Raw genomic sequence first — 19,229 nt, forward strand, 5'->3', positions numbered from 1 at the left:
TAGCTGCTGATCCACTTCTCCAGCAGTCAGTGTGAGGAGCGATAAAACACCAGCAAAGACCAATGTCTGGAGCCCGTGGCAGCTTGCTCCCCGAGGAGCCACTCACTGATGCAGTCTACAATGTTATGCCAAAAGTTAATTGTGTGCTGACAACTCTTAGCAACAGGAAAGCCCGCACAGCTCTCCAGAATTAGATTTACATCAGCAGTATCCCATTGTTCACAAAAGACCAAGACAAAAGGGCACAAAACAACCAATTAAGCTAAGCTTGAAATCCTTTTTGCTGCTGCAGACGAAAGAACATAAATGCAAAGTGCACTTCAGCAGCAACAAACTCTGAGAGGAAAATACCAAATGAATTTAGGAATAAATTATTCAAGCTGCTCTAAAGAAGAGAAATCTCTTTTGATTTGCAGTGGATTACAAAGAAACTCCTTTCTTTGTACTTTCACATAAAAGCCCTGCTGCAGAGGGTCACTGTGCTGTGATGGTTTCCTGTGAACTTTCTCGTCACCAACAGCGAGTCGTTTGTGTCAGCTTGGGCTCAAACACTCAAGGGAGACTAAATTCAAAGAAATCAATAACATCCTTACAAGTAATACCACAAACAAGAGACTTAAACCCAGAACTTTGACAGTTTTAGGAAAAGGATTTTGATGCATTTCATGATGTTTTTCCAGGAATTCAGTGGGCGCATGTTGTGCACGGGGTTTGGTAACATATGGTGCTTGCTGATGCAGCTGGGCCTTCTTTTCAAAGCTTTATATGCAGAGCTTTGAACAGTTATGTCAAAGTCACAACACTAAATCAATCTAAACTTCACACACACACAACCATCGGTGGTAGAAATTCATGAAAGTGAAAGAATAAAGGAGCATAAAGCAGAGAGAACTTGTAGAAAACGAGGCTGAATCTAAATGCTGGCTGGAGCTGCTGTGATATTTTTTAACACAACAGGTCGAAGAAAAGAGAAAAGGAAAGAGAAAAATCAAAGAGGGCCGAGCGGTGAGAATGCCGGCCCCAGCAGCCTCTGGGCTGGTGTAATGATGCCTCGTCTCTCTGCTGAGATTGTTGTGATGGCCTGCTGGGCCTGTCTGTCTCTACACCCCCTCTCCTTCCATCTCCCCCGCAGGCGTCCTCCTGCTCGCCGTTAGTATCCAGCCCGTCCCTGCCTCGCTCGTCTGCTCTGCACCTGACCACCACTGTGGCATTTTGGATGCTGCTTCTCTTCAGCCTGAAGTGTCCACACTGGGAGGATTTTGCCAAACGCTGAGTTAGTGGAGCCATTCAGTGAACATAAACTGATCAGGCTCAACATTCAGACCATCTGCCTGACACTGCGTGGACACCGTGACAAGACATGGACTCTGTTAGACCTCTGAGGCTGTGCCAGGGTGTCTGGCACCAAGACATTCACAGCAGAACCTGTGATTCCTTGAAGTTATGAGATGAAGTGTATACTAGACTTGGTGGTCCAGCCAATCCCAAATAAGACAGGAGCCATTTTACCTCAGCTCACCCAGATTAAAGTCATTCTGGAGCCACAAAATCTACTTAATCTTCACAATAAAGACAAAAAGGATGTAACATTCACTGCACAGTAAAAATATAGTAAATAATTATCTAAAGAAGTAGTTTATTTTTGGATTTGTGGAATCCTACATTTGATGTCTTAATTTATTATTTTAAATAAATTTGCAGAAGTTTAAAAACATTTTGAAACTTAAAAAAAAAAAAATTTCAAATTTGCAAAAAGAAAAAAAAACCTTTTTTTTTACTTAACTTTTTTTAATTTCCAAAATTTGCAAAAGAAAAAAACCCACATTTTTTTAATTGTTAATTTTTTTTAATTTTTCAAAATTTGCAAAACAAAAAACACACATTTTTTAACTTGTTAAATGTTTTTAATTTCCAAAATGTGCAAAAAAACATTTTTTTAATTTCTTAAATTTTTTAAAATTTAAAAAAGAAAAAAACCCACGTTTTTTTACTTATTGTTTTTTTTTTTAATTTTCCAAATTTCTAGAGAAACAAACCCACATTTTTTAATTGTTCAGTTTTTTAAATAATTTCCAAAATTTGCAAAAGAAAAAAACAATTTTTTTACTTGTTATTTCTTTTTCATTTCCAAAATGTGCAAAAAAAAATATTTTTTTTAATTTAAAAAAGAAAAAAAAACATATTTTTCACTTGCTTATTATTTTTATTTCCAAAATGTGCAAAAAAAATCAAACATTTAGAATTTTTTCAAATTTCTCAAATTTATTTAAGAAAAAAACTCAGTTTTTTAATTGTAAAAATGAATTTCTTTTATTTTTTTTAATTGTTAAAAATAAAATAAAATTAGATTGACAAAAATCTCTGAAATTTGCATTTAAATTCTTTATTTTAATAATATTATTTAAAAGCCACAAGGAGCCACTGCAAGGGAGTCAATGAGCCCCATGAGGCCTCAGAGCTGCAGGTTGAAGACCCTTGCCATAGATGCTGGACTAGAGTCAGATCTGGGGAATTATGAAAGTAAAGCTCCATTTCCACTGAGCAGTCCGGTTAGATCAGTACAGTTTGGTACAGGTAGGATCAGTACAAGCTGATATTTTTTGCATTTCTTAAGCCAATCGTGTACCCTGCTAATAAATCCAACAAAGAAGAAAATTGCGACATAGTAAACAAAGAGCAACGATGGAAGATATCCAGTGATTCGTCTTCTTTGATTTCTTTGGTCCAATCAAGGGAATGCAGTGGTGTAGCTCCACCTTTTGGGATTGAATCAGTTTAGTCTGGCACCTCAACAAAAGGGTCCCAAAAAGTGAGAAGACTCGTCTGGCTATTTGGGGGATTAGTCAGTGGAAATGCCACTAAACGGGGCATCGGGGCTCAAGAAATGGGTCATCATGAGCGCACTGACCAGTTTGCTGCCATTTGAGCTCCAGCTCCTCTGCTGGATTAGATCACTTTGGTCATCCTTTACTTCTTCTGCTGCCCATGACCCTGTCACCACCAATCACAGTCCCCTTCCCTGGACTACTTTAAGCCGGCACTGACCACTTCATACAGGGAGAGGTGCAGAGTGAAGATGCAGTGATCCAGTCATCTCATATCACAGTTTGGGCCTTTTAACAGTCCCCCACACCCTGACCTTTGACCCCTCTATCTGCTTTTAACACACCAACTGTGGGGATGATTTGTTCACTTGCTGCCGGACAACACAGCCATGCACTAGCCAACACAAATAAAACAATGTTTGGCAAACAATGAGCTTACGAGCCAGGTATGGTGAGCACATTAGAGGATAGTCAGTAATTAGTGTGAACAAATAGATAAAATGCTACTAGATGTCACAAAACTCTGCAAACATGCATGAAAAATGCCTCAGTGGCACCAACAACACAAACATTGTTTTATTTCAGCAGGGGGTCAGCTAAGAATCGACTCCCTGTGCAGAAATAAGCTGAGGACACAGAAACAGTTTTCTGTACCAGGCTGTAAACATGTTTATTTTAGCTGCTGAGAGACTTCAGCCCTAACTATTATACATACAGCACTTTGGTTAACGGGGGAACAAAGAGCTTCACAGAAAACGTATAAAGAGAAACATGAAGCAGAGAAAACAAAGCTGATTAATGCAGCATAAATTAAATCAATGGCGTCTTATCAAAAGAATTTCATGAGAGGAATTTAAAGAGGTGAGCGATGTAACCAGTGGCGATTTTAGGATTTAATGCTTTATTTTAGGTGGCACCCAATTACTGTGTTACTCATAACACCTTTATCTTGTTGCCTAAAGCAACTTTTTGAGAAGTGTTCTTTATATGTACTCACTGTATAACTTAATATAGACCTGACCTAATTGAATAGATCTAACTAAATAAACATGATCTGGAAAAAGTAGCATGCAGCTGAATTGGTATTTTGGCCTTTTTCAAAATAGCTGCTACATGATATCATCCACAGACTTTTTTCAGGATCTTCATTTCTAATTTTCAAGAAGTTGCTGGAAGAATAACTCTCTAAATTTTTCAAATAAATATTTTCTGCATTGTAAGAGTGCATGCTTACAAAAAAGTTTACTACAAAAGTTTGCAAAACTGCACAATGTGTCAAATGTGATACAAAAAAGCACAGGGTTACACTGAACAAAACAGGAATTTTATCAAGTGTTTTTGTCTTATTTTTAGAAAAAAATGTCTTTAGACTTAGAACAACTAGATTCACCTGACTAGTCTAGAAAAATGTCTTGTTTCAAGCTATTTATATATCATAAGACAATGCCCATAGTCCCACCTCGTCCTTCCCCACTACCCATGTCACGTCAGCTAGCTGCTCAGCTACCAAAGCGTCATGGAGCCAGAGAAGACGGAAACCAGGAAGCTGTTACTGTTGCCCTCCACAGGAAAGGGAAGAAAACGAAAAAGTTTCGAGGAAAAGGCTGAAGCAAGGAAGAATTATGAGCGATACAGGTGCCAACAGAGACTGAATATTGGAGAAATGTACGACTGGTGGAAAAAGCTGCAGAGGGATTTGGAGAAGACTAAGGCAGAGTCGGCTGAGTTTCTGTTGAACAAGTAATGACTTTGTTTCCCACAGTGGGAGATGTCAGCTGAATAACTGGTTAGTCTGAGCCTGTACTGGCTAATGACTGAACGCTGCTGGTCGGAACGGGTCGGCTCTGTCAATAGATTTTAGCATAAGTTAGCCACACATCTTTAGCATTGTAAAGTGAGCTCGTGAAGACACGCAGAGAAAGGTAAAGCCCCGCCCACAGTCGGCTCTGCTCTGATCAGCTGGCAGTGGCAACGCCAGACCTGCTTCACCGGCTAATTCATGGTTTTGATCGCGCCGGTCTAACTGAATAAACTACCACTGTGTGTTACAAGGAGGAGGACTGTCTTGTTTGTTACATTTTCTGCCGGCTGGCTTCTTGCTCCGTCAGAGGGGGCGTGTTGTTAGGAGGCGAGGTAGGGCGATACTTGCTGGGGAGGCGGGATCTTTCAGATCATAGACCATAGCTTTAAACAACTTGAGACAAGACATTTTGCTGGACTGGTCAGGTGAATTTGGCTTGTTTTAAGTCTAAAAAGATGTTTTCAACTGAAAAAAAGACAAAAACACTTCATAAGATTTCTGTTTTTTCCAGTATAAAGAATAGAAAATCATGCCTCACCATATGCCTTTAAATAAAATAGAAAGCTTTTTATTTTCTTGTCCATTCAAAAGACCTAGGGAGGTTTTGGACCTCAACTATTAAGTGCTTCCACTGGCAGAGTTTTGTGTTCAGAAATGGGATATAGATAATTTTAAAGTTGTGGTATCTTTGTTAAAAGAAAGGTATCAAGGCCAGTGGCTGCTCCCAAGAGTTTCTGTGTGAAGTGTCTCCATTCTACGGTTTCCTAGTTTCAAAAAGAAAAAACCCACAAAGCTAATTTTAAGTAACATAAACATCAGTGCAGGCAAATATTTACTATTAAGTTAGCAAGTTTCATTAGCTTCGCTACCAACTTTTTGTCAGCGAAATGCTAAACGATGAGCTAAGATAATGGTTAAAACTAGGTGTACGGATGAAATATATTTTGACGTAATGACAAGACAACTATTTTTTTGGGGGGGCCAGGAGAGGGCCAATCAGACTCCTCCCTTCGCCGATGGCTGTAACATGGTCAGAAAGTAACAAATTTAGTTTTTAGTTTGTGCAAGTGAAGCACGTGCATCCTGAAAATCTCCAAAGTCTGAGAGGAGAGGACGAGCTGCTGTTTACTGAGTGGCATTAAACCTCTGCAGCCATTAAATCTTACCTCTGGAGCTCAGACAATCGCTATCGACTCCTGTTTGAGAATCACACAGCATGAAGGAAAAACAATTTCTCTTCACAACTCAGATTTATTTATTCCTAGCTTTAGGCAAAGACAGACGTTTTTTAATTTATGGATGCTACAAGAGCTCAGTGAAGCGGGTGCCCACTCACACAAGTCACCAGAACGAGGCTGCTGGAGAGATTTCTCCAACACAATAACAATATAGCCCCCATTTCCATTTAAAAGTGCGCCATGAATATTCATAAATAAAGGCGGCTCGGATTCTGATTCAATTTGTGGAGCCTTATAACATCCCAAATATCAGAGCGAGGATCTCATTGCCTGAGCGGAGAGATATCTAATACATAAGATTTATACAGTGAGGAGCACAGACTGATTGAAAATATAAAATCTCTCTGCCCACCTCCTTACATTTCTCTATAAGATAAGAACATTTTCCACAGAGTATTATATTTATTGCACATTTTCTGGATCTTATAGCAGATATTATCACGTTACAGTGAAGTCAAAGCACACAGCTACAGGCCTAATGCTTCAGTGTTTCTGCATGTTAATGTGTACAGACCCAGAATGTAAACAACAGCAGGATAATTTGTTAATAAGAAGCGATAAGGAGTCAGCAAACAGCTAATTCAGTTACCTACATCCTTATCTCGAGCAGGGAGATGTGTCTCCACCTAATGAATAATAACATGAACAATCTGTAAGGATAATGAGAGTGAAAATGAATAAAACAAAGATGTTTTCTTTAGCTTTGTATTATTTAGTGTGACTGCGCTGGGACTGAGAGGCTGAGCTGTGATACACACTTCCGTATGTGCGACACTGAGCGATGTGAGAACAGCAGGGTGTCGCAGACATGGCTGACATCAGGGAGCGCGGGGTATGGATGTGAAGAAACAAAGGACGGAGACTGAGAGCGCTGCAGCGACATGTCTGACTGTAACACGTCGTACAGGGTTCAGAGATTGATCTGTTAATCATGTTGTTAATGAGAGAAGCATGCTGCTACGCTAACGATGGAGGAACTGGACAATGAGGGATAACGACCAGAAGCTGATGGAAACAAAGTGAAACAGGGATTTAGACACAGACAGGAAGAAAAAGAAAGGGGAAGTGGATAGATAGAGGGACAGATGCTGGATGGATGGATAAAGAGATGGATGGGTGAATGCATGGACGGATCAGTGAATTAATGAATGGATGAATGAAAAATTAATGGGTGGATAGGTGAATAAATGGTTGATTCCATGAAAGATTTGTTGAATGGATGAATGGAAGAATAAAGAAACTATGGATAGGTGGATGGATTGAAAGAAATGATATATATTTGGATGGATGGATGGATGGATGGATGGATGGATGGATGGATGGATGGATGGATGGATGGATGGATGGATGGACAGACGGATGGATGCATGGGTGGATGGATGGATGGATTGATGGATGAATCAATGGATGGATGGATAGAGAAAAGATGTATGTTTGGATGGATGAATGGATGGATGGAAGAATAAAGAAACTATGGATAGATGGATGGATGGATTGAAAGAAATGATATATATTTGGATGGATGGATGAATGGATTGATGGATGGATGGATGGATGGATGGATGGATATAGAAATAAATGGATAGATGGATTGATGGATGGATGGATGGATGGATGAATTGATGAACTGATGGATGGATGGATGGATTGATGGATGGATGGATGGATGGATAAAGAAAAGATGTATGTTTGAATGGATGAATGGATGAATAGAAGAATAAAGAAACTATGGATGGATGGATTGAAAGAAATGATATATGTTTGGATGGATGGATGGATGGATGGATGGATCGATGGATGGATGGATAAAGAAATGAATGGATGGATGGATTGATGGAGAAATGATGAATGGATGGATGGATGGATGGATTGAAAGATAAATGATATATGTTAGGATGGATGGATGGATCGATGGATGGATGAATGGAGAAATGATGTAAGTTTAAATAGATAAATGGATGGATGGTAGGATAAAGAAATGAATTGTGTTTGGATAGATTGATGAATAAATGGATGGATGGATAGATGGATGGATGGATGAAGAAATTATGTCTGTTTGGATGGATGGATGGATGGATGGATGGATAGACTGGTGGATGGGTGGGTGAATTAAGGTCTAGTTGAATGGACTGATCAGTTAATTGATGATGAATGGTTTAATGGATTGATGCATGGATGTCACAATTGATTGATGGATGGTTTGACGATTGATGGAAAGACAGTTGGATGGATGGATGGATGGATGGATGGATGGATGGATGGATTTATTTAATCAATGGAAGATGAATGGGCTGATGGACTGATGGTAAATGGTTTTAATGGATGTATGGCCAGATAGATGGATGGATGGATGGATGGATGGATGGATGGATGGATGGATGGATGGATGGTTAAAAGAGGGATTGTGTGATTAGTGGATGGATGGTTGAATAATTGGATAGATATACTGTATGTATGAATAAATTGGTAGATTGCTCATAGATAAATGGATAGATGGATCTTCTGATAGAGGAGAGTAAAGACTCCAGATACGAGTCTTAAAGGCCCAGTGATCGGGCAATATCCAGATTTTAATCAGATCCTCACTTCAGCAGTGTAAGAAACATTTGTGAATGAAAAAATATAAGAAAGTATCAGGTGTGTTAATATGACAGAGGCTTTTGTGTTACTGTCTGGTATATATACTCAGAACTTATACAAACAGGACAGAGATCAAACTTTACAAGAAATAACCAACTTACTTCAGCACATATCGGTGTTGGATCATTTTTTAATCTTTTTTTAACATCCTTCTTTTCTCGTGGTTGGCAGAGCAACAGATTTCTCCTTCCTGTTCGGCAACTATTAGCACTTAAGCAATCTGGGCTCATTTCTAAAATGGTAACTCGTGAGGTGACAATCTCACCTTGACACAGACGAGAAAAACATGTCAGCAGATCAAAGATTCATAATTAAACAAGACAGGTGTGCCCACTGGGGGAAATTATGCTCAGCAGATGGAAATGAGCCTTCTGTAATGTGTGCCTTTTTGACAAGACTTTGCACAATGTATGAATTTGTTTGATGCATGCACAAATTTGTGACAAATCTCGCCGTCAATCAGGGTAAATTCCTCCACTGCTGTCAAAACACGTCAGACAGCTAACAGGGTAAAAAAACACAAATTAAACAATGGATACAAAACATATTATGTCACCATAACTGTGTTAAAAATGCAAATTACAGCTGTGAATTATAGACACGTCAAGGACATCCAGAAAGAGGTAACAGGATGGAGTAAAGGAGCCCAACACGGCCTGATTGGAGAGAAGGTGGATGCATATTCATGCTGCGACTTCATATTAAGCTGTGTTCAAACTGTTTGATTCATTACTCATTCCTCCCATCATTATGATCCATTTTATTACGCCTTTCAATGGAGCAGATTTAACCTGTACGAGCAGGTAGCCTGATTACAGTTATTATTTTTAATAAGCGCGTTGGCTGGGGAATCATTTGTCTTGTTCTGTGAATAGATGTTTATGCACGGTGAAGCTGGCGCCACGTCGGCCTGCATGAGATTCAATATTCCAGACAGTTTGGATCTGCGCTCCGTCCACGGCTCTGCTCCTCTCTGCTCCTCTCTGCAGAATGCAATCTGCCTGCAATCAGGAATGACACCGCTGTTTACGGCTTGACAGCGCCAGCGCGCGGCTCACAGCCTGCGGTAACCCTGGACAGTGACGGACACTGTCGGGCCGCGGCGAGACACAATCAACAGGCGGGAGTGAAGCTTTCCAGTGATGGAAAGCTGCTGGTGTTTGTGAGATGTATTCCAATGGCTTTTCAGAGGGGATGGAGAAGGCTATCTCAGATAGATCTATCTGGAAGGTTCGCTCTAACCCTAAATTAATTGAATGTCAGTCAAAGGGAAAGTGAAATGGAGGTGAGGGAGTGACTCAGACCTTTTTGTTAGTGCAGTGGAAGGAGAGGGGTGAGTGGGGCGCTCAGATCTAACCCTCTGCGTCTCCAGAGAAAACCCTAAATCAGTGAACATGTTAGCTTTAGGAGACGGGATAGATAAAGACAGATTTTTCCACCCTGACCATTTGAGAAAAAAGATATCTTATTTTAAAATAGGGTCTTTACAGTTCATAAAAAGGTACTGGCAGAGAAGAACCTGGACATTATCAATCACAGAAACCAGTCTGCTATTGTGTGATGGTTAATAAGTTAATAAATTAAGACATGAGAGTGTTTATTTTATCAATTTTGCTTTTGTTTAGATCCAAACAGATGCTTCCTGAAGTTGCTAATTGGCCATTGTTTTTAGAGCTGTCATATTTATTTATGTCATACAACAGCAGATGCTTAGTAGGTGGAAAATCACAGTTTATTCACTTATTTAAACGTTTCCACAGTTGTCATAATTGGCTGACGATGTCGGACCGTTGCCGCAGTGATATCACCCATTTGTTTTATGGGATTTGTCAATGTAGTCAACACAATCCAGTTTTTGAGATAGGAAGAGATAAATTTGAATGACAACATGCTAACATGTCGCCCTGTTTCCACCAAACAGTCCAGTTTGGATCAAAGACTGTATAAAAAATGGATGTCATCTTGCTAAGCTCGAAGTGAGGTCGCCAAGAAAACTGCTCCCCCTGGTGGCTGGCTGCAGTATCAGACACAAAATCCATTCCAGATGGGCTGTGGTCAAACTTTAAAAAAATTAACACACCTAGAAATGTTCCTCTTGTCTGATTGTTGTGGTGATTTGAAGATATCATTTGGCTGCCTTGTATCCAAATCCTCTTTTTCCTGAAAAGTTTCATTTTCATTAGTTAAGCGAGGTTAAAAATGAGGTTTTACATCACATTTAACGATGATTGACAGCTACTGTTCTTGTTTTTTTTCGGGGATTGTAAAATATGTTGGGAGGTAGAGTCAAGAAGGGATTACACTCTCAAAAGAAAAAAAAATAGTCTATGGTGTAAACCAGGTGCCAATGGCCGCAACATTTACGTGGTAGCATGACGCCATAACAGTGCAACATTGTACCCCACAAATAAATCCAAAGAAAAAGACGAGCAACAATGGAGGACATCCAGTTATTTGTCTTCTTTGATTTGCATGTGGCTTAATCATCGGTCTTCAGAGTGGGTCGGTCCCTCTCAGGTATTTGGGGATCTATCCCAGGATTAGTCAGAGGAAACGCCTCAAAATGTATGCTGTACCAAGACAAACCAGTGCTTAACAGACAACTTTCCAGCTCTAACCTTTCAATCAGGTTGGCTGCATCTCTGATTCTGCAGAATTCACAATTTTTATTTATAATGTGAAAGGTAAAAGATTTATGGAGAAAGAAATGAACTAAAGAGACAAAAATCCTTTTTTTGTTTTAGGCCTTGATCATGAGAAATCCTGAAAGTGACATGAGATTGGCTGGGATTGGCTCACTTTTGGAGGAAGCCTCAAGTGGACAATCAGGGAATTGCATTTCACAGCTGTGATGTGTTTTGATTCTGCACAGTGTCACTCTTTACCCCTGCAGCTCACGGTGAGAAAGAACACATTATTAAACTAATTTAAAAAAACTCAGCCCACTCAAGAAACATAAAATAAAATAACTAAAAAAAAAATAAAATAAAATAAAAATTAAAAATAAAATAAAATAAATTTAAAATAAAATAGATTTAATAAAAAAATAAAATAATTAAAAGAAAAAAAAAGCTTTTCCATAGATCTGTCACTTCTGACCGTACAGCACAGCCTTGATGACTCCCACACATCAGCTCTGCCTCCTCCATCTCACTGTAATACCTCACACTTCCTCAACATCCACAGTGATGCAGTAGATCTTATATAGACTGAGATTGATGCTCAGGAAAACTAGTTTGACAAACAGCAAACAACAAAAACAACAGTGACGATGCTAATTCAATACAAAAGAACACTAATTCGCCAGAATGGAGGAGAAAATCACATTGGTGGAAAGTCAGCCAGTGAGACTCTCAATCAGATCAAATCAAATCCCAGCTAATCAAATCTTACCTTCCATCTCCACAGTGTTCTTCGCTGTGTTGTCATCTACTGTCTTCTCAGCAGGCTGCTCCTCGGCTGGAAAAAAGGAAGAGACAGCTGACACAATAAAACTCTCTTAAAACACATTTTTTAAACGCAAATCAGCAAAAAGAAGCTTGATCTGACGTCGTAAGTTAAGAGAAACATCACTCTTGTGCCTGTGTATTAATATCAGTGATGGCACTGATAACCAGGTAGGGCAGCCAGATGAGCTGGAGCTCTTTGCTGCAGTACGGACAAAAAAAACAAGAAAAAACGTGTGTGGTAAATTCTCTTCAGACTCCTCAGTTTCTGTCTTTACAGTTTGTTTCTCTCATGCTGGTACACGTTATAATGAGGTGTGATATAATGACTGACGGCTCAGTTGACATATCTGGCTCCCAGTGGTGATGATGGATTAGCAGGAAGCCAATACCCCTCCTCTAAGAGCCTCTGTGGACTCTGCTCCTCCTGATGCTTCACTTTTGTACAACAGCAAAAGTATAACATCTTATCATACAGTCAAAAAGTTTGATGCAGTGAGACTTAAATGGGCCATGAGGAGTTTCTAAGTGAAGTCTTCTTCCTAGATATCTGCCTGATCCTAATCCAGACTTATTATCAGAACAAATATAGGTAATTCATGTATGCTACTTCTTAGCTTCCTGATCAGTCCAAAAAGACCAAATAGATCTACAGCATGGCAAAGCTGCAAGCTAAAACAAAAGCTTAAACCTAAAACATGAGCTAAAAGCTAAAACATGAGCAAAAGGCTAAAAAACAGGGGTTCAAAGCTAAAAGATAAAACACAAACTAAAGGCTAAAAAAACATGGGTTGAAAGCTAAAACATAAGATAATAGCTAAAAACACAGGGGTTTAGAGCTAAAACACGAGCTAAAAGCTGAATACGTGGGTTAAAGGCTAAAACACAAGCTACAGGCTAGAAAAACAGGGTTAAAGGCTAAAAAGAAAAGTTAAACGCAAAAAAAAACAAAAAAAAACAAAAAACAAAACAAAAAACAAAACAAAAAAGGGGTTTAAAGCCAAAGCATAAGCTAAAAGCTAAAAAAAGAGCTAAAGGCTAAAATATAAGCTACAGGCTAAAGCACTAGCTAAAGGCTAGAAAAACAGGGGTCAAAAGCTAAAAGACAAGCTAAGGGTAAGAAAAAACAGGGTTTAAGGCTAACATATGAGCTAAAAGCTAAAACACGAGCTTAAGGCTATAAAAAGGAGGGGTTAAAGACTAAAACATAAGCTAAAGGCTAAAACATGAGCTAAAGTCTTGAACTGGAGCTTAAGCCAAAAAACTGGTTAAAGGCTAAAACACAAGCTAAAGGCTAGAAAAATGAGGGTTAAAAGTTAAAAGACAAGCTAAAGGTCAGGAAAAAAACAAGGTCTAAGGCTAAAATATGAGCTAAAAGCTAAAACACGAGCTTGAAGTAAGGCTTGAACGTGAGCTTAAGGCAAAAAATAGGGGTTAAAGGCTTAAACACAAGCTAAAGGCTTAAACACTGGTTAAATGCCTTAACATGTGCCTGAAGCTGTAACATGAGCTAAAGACTGACACGTGGATTAAAGTAGGGGTTAAAGGCTAGAGCACGAGCTAAAGGCTGAAACACAGGCTAAGCTGTTTGTGATAATGTTCATCCCAACCCACATCCAGCTGTCCTTCTTCTTCGCTGTGAAACATGAGTGCTGCTCTGTTTATTGTGTGCTGATGATGAAGATAAATCTGAATAATTCAAACACTAACAGAAAAAAAATCAAACTGCTATTTCACTTCTTTAGACTTCAATCTTGCAGCCTTATATTTTCTCGACTCAGTGTTGTTTTTCTGTGCTGTCATAATGTGAGGAATCAAATTTCAAGCATTTGAACTGACGTGTTCATATCAGTCCGCCTCAGTGCCCCGTGGATATTTTGCTGCATACAGTGATAATATACAATTACTATCAGCAAATCAGGCGATCACCTGGAGCCTTTTCAATTTGGTATTATTATTTGACTGACAGTTTCAGCACAGCGTAGTATTTTTATGTGAAATGATATAAACAAACAAATGTGCCCGTGTGAACACACCTTTGTCTTCCTCTTCACCTTTTTCCTTCTCCTTCACATCGTCAGCTTCTTTTTCTCCGGCTTTGTCGTTGTCGGCTCCTGCATCTTCTTCATCTTTGTCTTTGTTTTCATTTTCCTCTTTCTCCTTTTCTTGATTTGGATCTGGGCTTCCGGTCATGTCATCTGCAGAGGAGAGGTAAGACAGGAAGAACATTCACATTTCAAACTGTATCACATGACACAAAACAAGTCCACTCATCGATAATTCTTAAAAGAATCTCCCTCCTCTTTTTCCTTTCTTACATCTACAGGTTGCTCAGCCCACAGTACATAGTCTCTGGCTCTGTACTCCTGGGTGAACTGCTCTCCCTGCCTTAGCTTTTATGTATGTATATCACAGAGAGAGGTGTGTTCTCCCTGCCTCATACGTAGAAACCCCAGCATCATGCACACTCTGCAAGGAGTTTTCTTTTCTGCTTCGGGGCTTCAGGAAGTCTACCTTGGACAAATTGACATAAATAGCAAAGTAGATTGCAACAAACTCAAGAGCCATTAATATTTCGAGGACACGGTTTTTACAAAGGTTTTACAAGTTGCCTCTTGAGGCTCCCTCAAGAAGCACAAAGTTTTTATGTTAGCATGAACAGTTAAAGGTGTTTCATTAACACGTTAGGTGGGAACATATTGAGTCTGTTTGCTCATGCAAAATGAAACATGATAAATATCCACTGCAACCCTGAGATTCATCTGATTCAATGTTTTAATGGTTTGACAGAAACTACTCAAAACAACATTTAAGTCACTTATAGTTTTTCAATGGGCCTTATACACAATCGATTATGAGTATATCCGGTTAAAAACTGGGTGGCATGTAAACTTCCAGTCACTATAGAGCTCTGTACTATGGAATGATAATATTAAATGTTTGTCAAATTATCCAGAACGGTGCATTATCGTTGGATAAGGAAATTACGTGAGATCATACGTAGGTATCCTTTTCAAGACGCGATGACAGCTTTTTCAGCCGTCTCCAAACCTCTGCTGTGTGTTGTAGCAAAGATATAACATGTTTGATGGAATGGAAATGAATCTCTTGTGAGGAAATTATGTACATTTGTTGGTGTGTTCAGTGATGAAAGTTGATATCCTGCCGGAAAAAGACTTATCGATGTATGCTATCAGCTAGCATACTAATAGAATTCTCGATGTGCGTTAGCATCAAGCTAGCACCAAGTGCTCTATATCGTTTTTGGTACATTAAGAGCTTTATGACATGTTGAATGGATTAAAAATGACTCTTTTGTACACTTGTATGTTTATGATGAAAGTTGCTATTTTGCTGGAAAAATTTAGCTTTATCGATGTATGCTACCAACTAGCATATATCTTGTCAGAGAGTTGTGAATCAGTGGCTCTCAGGGAGATCTCTTGTAGCCCTATTTTTACCTTAAGCTTTAATAAAAGTACAAACACATGAAGTCAGAGGTTTTTACCAGTGGTGATTGCTCTAAGACTGCAAGGGAAGCTCAGCTTCCCCTAAAATGTCCCAAAAAGTGGTGATATGTTCTGCTGTGTGTACATTTCATTGATAAAATCTGAGCTAGAATTCCTTCATCTTTTGTTCAGAATCAGCTCCTATCACAGGTAACTGGCTCCACCTCCTTCTCATTCATCCCCGCGGCGTCTCAGCGCTTTAACACAGTCGGACGCTGAGCGTCTTCTGACTTCAGCGGGGAAGCGTAGAGTGGGTTGTTCCACTGTGGAAACTGGACGGTCATTGGATAAACGCTGGGCTTTGTCCCGCCCATTGGACGCTCAGCGTCTCTGGGGGTCTATGAGGCAGTGGGCTGGCCTGGACGCTGGGCTTCTGCGTGATGATTGGATGATCTGTCTGAGGCTGAATCCCTTTTTGATTGACAGTGAAATGAGCCAGTCAGAGATCTTGAAGTATAACCCTCCACCAGAGCATCTTCTCAGTTTTACAGTCAGTTGTTCTGGACTGAACCGGAGGTTTTACAGATCCCAAGCGAGTTTATCTTTATTAAAAACAACGAGCGTCGTGTTTAAAGATTCTCTCTCTTTTCACCAATCAGCAGCTACAGCTCCAGCTGTGGAGCTTCTCCCCCTGTCACTCACACTTACAGCCTGTCGTAGTCTCACGTAGCAGCTCCAGCTGATAACAAGCTGACATGGAGGGTAAAGTTTACGTTTACATAAATTAACAAATTTATGATGTAGGCCAGAAAAAAAATGAGCTTCCCCTCCTTGACTGACCAGCAGCTGCCACTGATTTATACACATGATTAAACTGGTTTTAAAGTCTGGTTGACCTGAAGCTCTCAACTTTAAACACGAAAGTAAGTCTTTTAGCTCAGGCTAGCTACTGTTAGCAAATTACCTGCAAAGCTCCAAACAAATAAAAACTTTTCAAAGCCTTTATACAACTTGCTACATGGTGTTTTACGAGATACCTGGACGATTCTCTGTTTATCATTAAAAGAAACTTTAGGCATCTCCAGTAAACACCTTATTTACTTAACCTCTGCCATCATAACACCATCTACTGTCACTTTCTAATGCTTCTGTAACTGGATATGCCCATGCCACTGCACGCCAATGATTATTTTCTTCAATCACTTGACAGCAATGAAATATAATCATGCAAGCATCAGGAGTAACAGGGTATCTGTATTACAATAACAAGGCAACTCTCTCCATTTAAAGTTAAACGGTTTCTGGAAAATAAAGCCGATTTTCTCAAGAGTTGCAATCTTTGTGTTTGTTGTCTGTATTGATTTGCTGCATTTGCAAAGGTGGAGGGTGACTCCAGGACACGAGACCTGACTGCAGAGTCTCCCTGGGGTGTCATGGGTCCTGATGAAACACCACTGAAAGGAGGGGCACACTTGGTATCCCCGTTGGATGTACAGGCGCTCGCCATTTGCCCTCATATTTGGGTTGTGGGAGCGAAAGTGGATGAAAACCCAGGTGAAGAGAGGTGCTGGCTTAATAACCCCAGTGATAGACTGGCTCTAGCTGCCCCTCCGTCCTCATCTATCTTCATGCTCTGTGTGTTTGTGGGTGTTGGAGTCCATGTGGTTAAGGTTATGTAACTTGTCAGAAGAGGATAAATACGGGGAGAAGGCGTGATGGGATGGATTTCTTCACTTGGTGCTCACCGTGTTCATTAGAGCACACGTACTCTCAGGTTGATTGCTTGCATAGTTATATTTACCAGGTAACAAACCCTGATTTGTGAGTAAAAGTCATGCAAAGCCAACGCGAAGGAGTGCTTGTAATAAATAAAAGTGTGAATAGATCTCTGAAGATAAAGGTTATTTCTACAAAGACACAAAGATCACATAATTGAACAACACATTGATTTGCACTTTCTGGTTTTCACCTTTCATAAACACACACACGCATACACACAAACAGAGATGATGCAAATGCTACAGAATTTGCCTGCAGGTGTTATTCCAACCGTATATCCCCACTCCTCCCTCTTTCTCTGTGTCTTGTGGAAGTAATTACAAATCTCAGGTCCTGGACGGCGTCCCAGAGCTGCATTTCCTATAACTCTTGCAGAGAATCTGTGCAGAATTCATGCTCAGAGACGCTCTATCTGTCAAATCTCAGTCAATGGGATGGGATTTGAATAAAACAAGAACAGAAGAGAGGCGAGGTGCTCCGTGCTGCCAGTATGCAAATGCAGTCTTAATTATATAGAAGCAGCTCTGAACATATTTGGAGGGAGAAATTGTTGTAGCTCAAAGTTAATGGTTACTCCTTTGAACAAGCACACATTCACACTCACACACACACTCACACTCACACAATTCACTTAAGGCTCTCGCTGTCAGCACAACAAAACACATCAGCCTCTCGTGGTGTGTTCATCCAGCCTGTGCAGATGAGAATTGGAGCTTTGTGTGCTGCAGCTAACAGGACTGATCAGGTTAGATTTTTAATCAAACTCTGAGATGGAGTGAAAACCAGAGAGATGAGCCACACACGGGTCAGCTCCAACCATCCCCATCTCCTGGAGGGAGAGGAGTCGGATCAATGCGTGCTCCTGCTTTATCTCCAAGCATTTACACACTGGTACACTATAAAAAGAGATTCTGCTCTTTGTTGTTCTAACATATTATTCAAAGTCATTGTGATAAAATGTAATGATAGGTTGGCATCTCATCTTCAAAATGTGTTTCAACCAAAAAATCTATTTGCATGCCATCTTAACAACGAAGGTATTAGGGCTGAAGTGGGGAAAAAAACACGCCTACATCATCACTTTTCTGTGAGTGTCACCAATGTGCATTGTGGGCTTTTTTTTTTTTTCTTTTTTAAGTTGTCAGGTTTTTATGTCATTTACTATTGTCAATAAATTATATTCAAAAGAAACGACCTGTTGTAAGAGGTAACCTTAAATACATAAATAAATAAATAAATAAAATAAATTAAATTAAATAAATACATTCAAAATAAGTCAACTAAAAATAAATTATAAATAAATAAATAAATAAATAAATAAATAAAACTTGCATTTTTTTGCTCTTGAAAGCATAGTTTTCTTCAGTACACTGTCATAACTACTGACAATTTACATGGAAACTTCAAAGGTAAAATCCTGTTATGTTTAAAAACAGCACTGTAAAAATTACACTGTAAAATAATAATTATATTTAAAAGAAACAACCTGTTGTATGTGTTAAGAGGTAACCTAAAAATACACAAATAAATTAACAATAAATAAATTTGATAAAAAAAAAATAAAAATAAATACATAAATTGGAAAAATAAATAAATAAATAAATTTAACCAATTAAACTTGCATTTTTTGCTCTTGAAAGCAGAGTTTCCTTCAGTACACTGTCATTAATTACTGAAAATTTACTTGGAAACTTCAAAGGTAAAATTCTGTTATGTTTAGACACAGCACTGTAAAAAATTAAACTGTAAAATACCAGTCAAATACTGGTAAATCTGACATCGAATTTTTGTTGTTGTTGTTGGGACGGTGTTCAGTAACCATGAATGAGGAGGGAACACAGTGGATATAAAACCCCTGCTGTATTTTGATATGTTACACTGACAGGAGCACAGGCTGTCTGTGCTCTGCTGCACAGACCAGCTGTCTGTGCTCCACTGCACAGACAGGCTCTTTGTGCTCCACAGGCGATGGGTCCATGTACTCAATGATTTTTACAGTGCAATTAGTGTTTATACTAATTAATGAGATGTGTTAATGTGATAAGATTTGG

At 39.3% G+C, this 19,229-nt stretch overlaps 1 protein-coding gene across 5 annotated transcripts in view; it reads right to left on the minus strand.

The window, feature by feature from the left end:
* macrod2 (mono-ADP ribosylhydrolase 2) overlaps positions 1-19,229 on the minus strand; it is a 925,620-nt gene that overhangs the window by 27,672 nt on the left and 878,719 nt on the right. For 3 of the 5 annotated variants that reach the window (XM_074676103.1, XM_074676101.1, XM_074676099.1), the window contains 2 exons: positions 13,987-14,148; positions 11,898-11,963 (listed from right to left, as the gene is read on the minus strand). In XM_074676103.1, the coding sequence (XP_074532204.1) occupies positions 11,898-11,963; positions 13,987-14,148 (228 nt within the window). The remainder of the gene's footprint in view (positions 1-11,897; positions 11,964-13,986; positions 14,149-19,229) is intronic. The other 2 variants (XM_074676102.1, XM_074676100.1) reach the window with 1 other exon arrangement.

The sequence above is a fragment of the Halichoeres trimaculatus genome, unplaced genomic scaffold (genome assembly GCF_033239565.1).
Source record: "Halichoeres trimaculatus isolate MK-OKI-2021-1 unplaced genomic scaffold, fHalTri1.1 fHalTri1_scaffold_8, whole genome shotgun sequence".
Taxonomy (NCBI): domain Eukaryota; kingdom Metazoa; phylum Chordata; class Actinopteri; order Labriformes; family Labridae; genus Halichoeres; species Halichoeres trimaculatus.